We start from the raw sequence: 8562 nt of genomic DNA on the forward strand, positions 1-8562 counted from the left end.
GGGTGATTTGTACGGTTAGCGAATATACTATGTCTACTCCCTCCGTACCAATTACTCCGTATATACAAATAGTGACATACTTCCTTAAATACTAACAACAGTAACAGTGACATACTTCCATAGATAAATTGAGACTGGCTTAAATTATTTGATTTAAAGATGTTACAAACCTTAATGCTAATGGTACAAGTAACATATATACATAGCACGGTGAATGAAGAGGAGGGCGACTAGCTGGGCGGCCGGCTGGGCACATCGCTGCCAGCGGCGCTCACCTGGGCGAGCCTCAAGATAGAGGCGTTAGAGCACTCTTACTACCTCTTTCCCTAATTTATTTTCCAATATTCCATTTTATGATTTCCAAATTGATTGTCCACTTTTATAAATACAAAAGAATAAAAAGATTAAATTTTTTTAATATATGTGGATACTAGATAGGATTAAAGGGAGAAAAAAAAGTATGGGTAAAACTGAAAAATTTTGGATTGTGTAACATGCTAGTTCGTGATCAGCAAGGGTTCATATACAACCCATATGCATCAAACCCATATTGCATACTAGTACATACAGCTATAGCAATAAATAATATTTGTGCTTTTCAAAAACAAAAACTTGAAAAAAAGAAAAAAAAAAAAAAAAAAAAAAAAAACACAGTATCTAAACAACCGTTGATAGATCTGATCATAACACAGTATATAAATAAGCCTTGATACATTTAGTTTAGTCAAAATCATGAAAATTAAGAACAGACAGCTCCCCCTTTCCAAAATTTATCAAAGCTTCCAACATCATAACTATTCCATAATTTTACATAACCATTTGAATCTCCTTGCTTTACAAGTTCCACCTCACACTACAAAACACATTGTTCTTTTTGGATAACATTCTTGAGCTTTTCAACTACGCTCACAAGTGTCGAATTCCCTTCACAAGCTTCCATTAATACTGTTAGCCTCCTTGCTATTTCAGGTCCCTGCAATGACACTGTATCTTCTGCCTGATCCAGTTTTTGATGAGTTGCTGCCTTATTATATTGTATGAGTTTAACCATCATACCCTATCATTAAAGACACAAGACTTCATAAGCACGAGCCTCAAAAAACTAATAATATATAGGCTGTAATATATATTAAATACAATGGTGTGTGCATGTGTCAAAATTAATCTCAATGAAGCATATATAAATCTTGGTTTATTCATTCAAGATATCTAACTCCTTATATAAATAAAAACTAATCTTGATATAGAAAAGATACCTCATGTTCTGATTTTCGTGAGTAATCACGAAGGATAGATTTAGCCAACTTATTTCGTAATGAATTTTTGTCACCAGCATGATCACCAAAGATGAAATAAGATAAATGATGAATGACCAATGAGAAAGCAACTGATCTTCTAGTTACAGATCTGTCGAGCGCACCCGAAACCCATGATTTTACATATGCTTCGAGAACCATTTCATCATCCTGTCAAGAAATCATGTGTTAGATTTTGTGAATTTTTTATAAATTAACATTAGTCTAACATGTTATCAAATATAGTAAATTCAAACACAAATCTGGAATTTAACTTCTAGAAATCAATCCAGTAACAAAAACTATATGGTTCAACTATTATAATTAGATACTTCAAAATCTGGGTGACAACTTTGACCGATTTACTTGAGAACGGGGTCAATCCGGGTTATATTTGTCTCTAATAGGGTCAAAAATAATTAAGTAGGAATTAATAACTCAAATGAAATGGGTCAAAAAGTCTAACCGTTTTTTATTTTTATTTTTATCCGAACGTATCAAAAAGTAAAACCTTCTTAATCATTTTATACACAACATTATATAATATTATTAATAAAAATAACATTTTGATAATCATATTGACTCATTAATGAAATATATCGACCCAAACCCAAATTGACCCATTACCCAACCTGCCCATTTAGTCAAATTGACCCATTACCTCCAGAGGTTCCAGGTATCCTTCTTCTTGGGCTAGACACTTTTGTAATGGTGGCAAAAGCTCAAGTGCTCTAATATTCGATAACGCATTCCAAGCAGCAAGACGAACTTGAGCCCCAACACAACGATGTAAATAAATCGATATTTGTCTACCGTATAACAAATCACCATATGATACACCAGCAAAATTCTCCACCAAAGTTTCTATATATGTCGAGTAACTGTCATGTATCTCTTTGTCAAACTTTAAAAAGTCAACACTATTACCACGTCCAATTTCCAACAACTTTTCATCAAGAATCTGCCCGTAAATCTCCTGCAAATTACCATAAATACCCCTACTCTTCTCCTCTTCAAGAATATCCATCCCAGCAAATAAAGTTACAGATAACGCGTGCAATTTCCAAATAACTGGCACACTGTTTATAGAGTAAGAATTAAACGAAACGTGACGGGACGTTGTTTCGAGACCTAAAACGAAGAAAAGCCCGCATCTTGCAACTTCGAGAAAGTCGGGTTTAGTTGGAAAGTTTACTACTTTAGTGTAATCGACGGTTGAGATTGGACTAAGAAACCAATGATTAGGAAGCGGTAGCCTTTGATGAGCCCATTCGGTAACCAAAGTGTCTGTTTTTGATGTGTCAATGTCTTCTTGAATAGTGTCTAGAGAAAATTTGGTCTTTTTGGAGGTTTTGTGTTGACTATCTCTAGTTTTGACATTTGACTTTGACTTTGACTTTGACTTTGACTTTGACTTCTTGACGTGCAACCATCGGTTCTTGAAGTGAGAAATCAAATAGTCACTAAACATCAAGTAATCTTGATTTGTATATTGCCACGCAAATGTAAAGGAACGGCGAATACCAAAATCAAGAAACTTTAGGATTTGCGGATGTAAAAAGATATCGAGCAACTTGTGCATTATAATTTCATCCCTGGGTCCCACGAGTAAACATAAAGAAAAAGCACAATTAAATCTCTCTGTTAAAATGTTTATCTCTTCATTTGTGGGGTCCGTTATTTCGTTAGCAGACTCGATTAAAATGATATCGAGCAACTGTACGACTAATCTTGCATCCATTTGGGCCACCAAAACGCTCAAAGACCAAAACCCACCACCAGAAGCCCCCCATCCAAACCCGACACCTGGCGCGGGCCCACCTCTTCCAAACATCTCAACAGATTGTGCTACTTGACCAGAGGATGATGTCAGCTTCATGAAAACTGTCAGTAATGATGTCATCTCAGGTATAGAACGCTTGAGTATGCCATCAGTAAGAACTTTATCAGCATCAATTGATGAAACGGTGACCTCTTTGTTCGAATTGGTCAACTGAATCAACTTGTTGACCGAAATTATAACGTTTACTAGCCCTGTAAGGCAACATACAGAAGCCAATGATGCTTCTTGACCATTTTGAAGCCTATATTGACATAATAACTCAATGAACGAGCGGGATTTGTTCGTTTGGGCAAAACTAAAAAGCCCATTCTTGATTATGTGTAGCCCAATCTTAGGGACAAATTCAGGTAGCCATGGAAGCTTCCCGCCTTCAATGGTGGGACCATCTTCCGGAATCACACTTTTAAGAACACCGAAAAGGAAACGCATAATGGACGATAATACCCATAACACAGAAATGGTTCGTTCATTCTGAGTTTCTATATTTAGTAAGCTAGATATAAATGGATCATCTTTCAATGATACCCACTTGAGTGCTAATTCAATCATGGGACCCACATGGGTCCAACGCCAAGTATCTGCATCGTTTGTGGGACCCACTGTTGAATAGAAGTTTGGGAGTGTTTCGGTCAAAGCTTCGAGCACGAAGTACGCTTCTTTAGTAATGGCGGTAAATTCATGAAGGATGTTTTTTTCAACTAGTTGGTCAAACATGGGAATGTCTAACCAAATGTAAAGAGCGGGGACTAAATCTGTAAAAATAGATACACAATAACCATACTGGATGCAAACCTTCCAAAAACGTAACTGTTCAACCAACAACGTTGATAAAAGTCTAAATTTTTCCCCTTCCATATTCATCCAGTTTTCAATAGAAAACGCACAGCGGTATAAATGCCATGTCAGCTTCTGAAAAATCCCATTGCTTACAAATTCCATACACCTTTTTCTATCCGATCGAGCAAGTACCTTTTAATAATAATACAAGATACATAATTTAGAACACATTGTTGGTTTCATAACTAGAGCAACCTGTTCAGATTAATATTATGGAAATAGTCGTGTACCTTTATTAAAATAATAGTTTTTATCTTTGAAAAGTCAACACCCATTTGGTCTTTTGTAGTGAATCTCTGAATAATCACTTGAATTAGCCTCTCACACTTCATAATTGCCTCTGAACATGTAGGTGAATGCCTTGCTATTGCAATCAGTACAGATATTAGGCTTTCTTCCAAAGCAGCTGATGGGTCAGACTGATAACATACACAAATGATTATTTGTAATCTAATTCAAAAAAAAAAAAAAAAAAAAAAAAAAACAAAGATAAACCCAATTTACCTCTAACAAATAACGAATTCTTGGAAGAATGCCCATTCTAACTAATCCTGCTGCAATATCTTGTGTAGCAACAACAATATCATCCTTAATTGTGTGTTCATCTTCACCCTCATCATCTTCCATATTGTTATCAAAAGGAAAAATATTGGAGGGTTTAGTGTTGTATTTCCAAAAACCACCATGAAGAAAACCAACTTCAATCTTTGGTCTACTTCTGAATATGGGAGCCGTGCAGATATCCTTCTCATAGACTCCTGTTTTCTGGATGGCAAATAGTATCTTGTAACTAAATAAAATGTAACTGAAGAAAACACTACTTAACTAAGTATTAAGAAACTCTACCTCGGACATATCGAAGAAAAGCTCATTGAAATCACAGCTCAAGACACATGTGATGACTCTTGCACAAGCGATAACTACCGAATTATGGTTATCATCAAGACACATCCTGCAAGTCGAATAACAAATCACAAGTAACCAAAAAATTGATTTTATCTTTCCAGAAACTGATAATGAACAAGAATCTACTATACAACACAAAAAAAATGATATCTTTTTATTTTTGAAATCAAAAATATTGGAACCCAATCAAAAATACAGTTAACCTTTGAAAAATACTTCTGGTTCTTATTTATTACCACGTCGAACTTCATAGTAGAGTGTAATAAGTCCATATAGTGACTTTAATAAATTTGAACTTCCAGGAATTCAAGCTTAAAAGAGTTTGGATTTACCTGAGTGATAGAGCAAGTTCGGGTTCTGGACCTAAAGCAAAAGCCCAAAGAGCCTCCCAGTCAACATTCTTGTTCTTATTATCAACTTTCAAAGTTAACCCTAACTGGTTTCTGCGAATATTATCTTGTGCTTTATAAAGAACAGATGCAAGAAGATGCAAAGCAAGAGCCCGTTGTCCAGGAACCTAATATGCCAAGAGCATCATAACAAAGATGAATATTATGAATACGTATTGTATTTTCAACACAATAAAACACACTTTAACCATCAAGAAGCAGACATCTGTCAACTACAATTATTACACAATTTCAAAAGTATTCTGAAAAGTAAAATGATAAATACACTTCAGGCATACTATATATAGGCGCATTAAATTTGAAGTAGACTAGTTGACCACATAAGTCAAACAATTTGAGTCTTTGTGTGTGTGTGTGTGTGTGTGTGTGTGTGTGTGTGTGTGTTAGAGAGAGAGCTTAATGATAACTAACCACACTTCTAGTGAGAGCCAGTGCTTCTTTAATGGTGTAACCAAGGGCAGCAGGGTCACCCTCACTACGAAGAAAGTCACGTTCTGAAGCATTTTCAACACTATAAACACCAGTTGCAGATGAATTACCTGAAATGTTAACCAAAAGAAAGAAGTTATATATAAATGTGAAATCATATCATACACATCAGCTTCAAGGTTTGTTAAAACCAAAAACTACAAAAGAAACTAGGCAAAATTTTCAAAGTTACCCTTACCTGGTATCTGACCATAATCATTTATAACATCACCATCCAAAGAAAACCTTAAATCCCTAGCAGACTCAACATTTGTGCTCCATGTATCCCACAAACTGCCACCAGCAAACTTAATTTCAGGTACATCTTTACTCTCTAGCCCATTCTGTGTATGATTTTCGTTTGTTATCATCATCTTCTTAACAACACCACTTGTTGATTCTTTCTTACTCATATTATTATCAAAATCTTCAACAAAGGATCCAATAGCAGCAGAGCCAATAGACCTGTTCTTGACTGTTTTGTTTTGCCCTCTCTTTTGCAATATCTTTATTAATTCAGGGTTCATCTTCTTCATTATCTCAGCCTGAGCCTCTTCAATCTCATCAGCCGACATCTTATCCAACCGAGCACGATTCTCAGCATCAATCTCACTCTCCATACTTGTAGAACCATGTTCAAGACCTGCACCTAAATGCATAGAACTGGAGGTTGACTTCTTTGACTTAACAGTTGATCGCATACCGCTACTGTCAAAACTACTTTGCAGTTCACCAGTACCAACATCTTCCAGTTTACGCTCATGGTCCTTCACTACTTCCGACTTACTATTACTACCACTCGATCCCCTTTTTAAATCATGTTGTCTCCCATTACTATCAAACTTCAGTTCTTTCTTGTTACCAGTCACGTTACCACATTCACTATCCACAAGCTCTTTCCACTGTTTAAAATCCAAATCTTTCTTTTGTTTCCTTTTAATAGGTTTAGCATCAGCTGCAACCATATCAATGTTCATATGATCTTCATCTTCTTCATTATTATCATCAACTTCCTCATCTTTAAGACGATTGCTACTCTTCGGAGCCCAATGCTTCCAATAACAAATCATTGCATCAGTTTATCATTCTAAAAGCTTCTCAGAATAACATATATGTGTTCTTTCAGAACCAAGTAAGATAATCATATATGTAATATGTGCATATACAACAACTAGATAATGCTAGAATTTGAGAGGCTTATCCCAAACTTGACTACCGCAAGTAAATAATGTACATTTGAGTCAATCATATCATAAATTAATGAATTTAGCTACATATAAACAAAAGGTAACTATTGATATTAGTATTATTAATTATAAGTTATTGAATTACTTACAGGTCCTTGAGAACGGTGTCGAGCAACCGGAAACGGAAGAACGGTGAGTTGAGGTTGTGAGAGCGATTGATTGACATTTTTTTCGACTATACCGCCCATTACTAATGAAGCGACGTCGTTTTCACTCAGTTGCACTCCAAAACTGTTCTTCTTCGTCTTCTCTCCATTTTTCTCTGTTTTCTTCATTTATACTGTTTCTCCGTCAGAAAGATGTCAGTTTTTTAGTAATGATTATTGTAAGCTTAGAATTAAAATTCAGGATGTGAGTTTGAGATGGTGATTGTGGAGAAACGATGATCGGAGAGCCGGGGACAGAATGAGGTCGATGAGAGTCCAGCAAGGGTTTTGACTGAAAACGAAACAGTTCATAGTTTCAATTTATACCATCACTTTAAGTGATTTACATAATTTACCCCAACCTTTCTTCCATGCTACAAATTGCACCCTTAATTATTGTTTTCCTTCTTTTAAAAGAGGAATAAAAAACCTTACATGGTCCTCGTCTTAGAAATGACACTCGCGACTTGTGTTCTGAGTGTAACACCGGCCATTTTTTTTTTTAAAACACACAGCGGAAGACTTCATTTACATAAATACCCTTATTCAATAACAAACATGATTACCACAAATCATTAGTTAATTACTTTATTACAAACCACAGATGTTACGCTAAACGACTAGCTACATATTTACAAAACTTAAGACATCAGAGTTCGTCTTGTCAAACATATCGTCAGCCCGACTCCCGTTCCTACCAGCACTAAGATCCAAAACCTGCAAGGGATGAGGTGAGGAGGGTTAGCACGAGGCTGAGTGAATGGAATCTATCTAACAGATATAGCTTAAGCCACACACAAGCTATATACTAACAACAACACTTGCTAACTACCAACTAGCAAACAATAAGACAATACAAGGATCGGCGGCTTGTACGAGCACACGACTCCCAGCTGATCGAGCCTGAGTCTACCGATAGTCCCTGCTACTCGATTCACAGTATAGTTATCCAGATGTAGGGGGTGCATCATTCACACTATACTCACCATCAGTAGCCTATGGACCCAACCTCACCTAGGCACAGTTGACCTCATACGAACTCTGACCTCTTCTAGGAACGGTCCCGAGTCCCCAGTCTCCCTAAGCACGACTGGTGCCATTCACACAGTGTACACATAATTCACATACAGCATCAGGCATACTATATAATCTAACATGGAAACTTTACACTATGCATGGTAAAAGAGTAGAACACAGTAGCATGATATGCTACTTAAACTCTATCCGGAGATAGACCCACTCACCGAATACCAGCAACAGAAGGCACTCAGAGTTCTAATCTTACTGAGCCTTCTCTTCGTCTTTATCACCTGAGAATAGACATAACACAGTCAGTAATCGTGTCTTGATAACAACCTGACAACAAGACAATTACACCACAACACTATACACAGCACTTAAGAACAACAA

At 36.3% G+C, this 8562-nt stretch overlaps 1 protein-coding gene across 1 annotated transcript; it reads right to left on the reverse strand.

The window, feature by feature from the left end:
- Positions 1 to 823: 823 nt before the first annotated feature.
- Positions 824 to 7419, reverse strand: LOC139847059 (transcriptional elongation regulator MINIYO). The gene is made up of 10 exons (XM_071836655.1): positions 7096 to 7419; positions 5959 to 6811; positions 5703 to 5830; positions 5214 to 5398; positions 4822 to 4927; positions 4480 to 4740; positions 4206 to 4394; positions 1957 to 4107; positions 1257 to 1466; positions 824 to 1057 (listed from the first exon to the last, which is right to left on the reverse strand). Exons 1-10 carry the CDS (start codon positions 7279 to 7281, stop codon positions 854 to 856), a joined length of 4473 nt encoding a protein of 1490 aa, XP_071692756.1. The 5' UTR covers positions 7282 to 7419; the 3' UTR covers positions 824 to 853.
- Between the last annotated feature and the right edge of the window lie 1143 nt (positions 7420 to 8562).

This window comes from Rutidosis leptorrhynchoides, chromosome 5 (assembly GCF_046630445.1).
Source record: "Rutidosis leptorrhynchoides isolate AG116_Rl617_1_P2 chromosome 5, CSIRO_AGI_Rlap_v1, whole genome shotgun sequence".
In the NCBI taxonomy this organism is placed as follows: domain Eukaryota; kingdom Viridiplantae; phylum Streptophyta; class Magnoliopsida; order Asterales; family Asteraceae; genus Rutidosis; species Rutidosis leptorrhynchoides.

What these genes read in the sequence shown, in the direction of transcription:
- LOC139847059 (XM_071836655.1), bottom strand. Translation starts at nt 7,281, where the DNA reads ATGAAGAAAACAGAGAAAAATGGAGAGAAGACGAAGAAGAACAGTTTT. An exon ending in GAACTTGCTCTATCACTCAG is followed by an intron (nt 4,928 to 5,213) that starts GTAAATCCAAAC and finishes TTCGACTTGCAG; the next exon opens with GATGTGTCTTGATGATAACC. An exon ending in GATACCTGGAACCTCTGGAG is followed by an intron (nt 1,467 to 1,956) that starts GTAATGGGTCAA and finishes ATTTCTTGACAG; the next exon opens with GATGATGAAATGGTTCTCGA.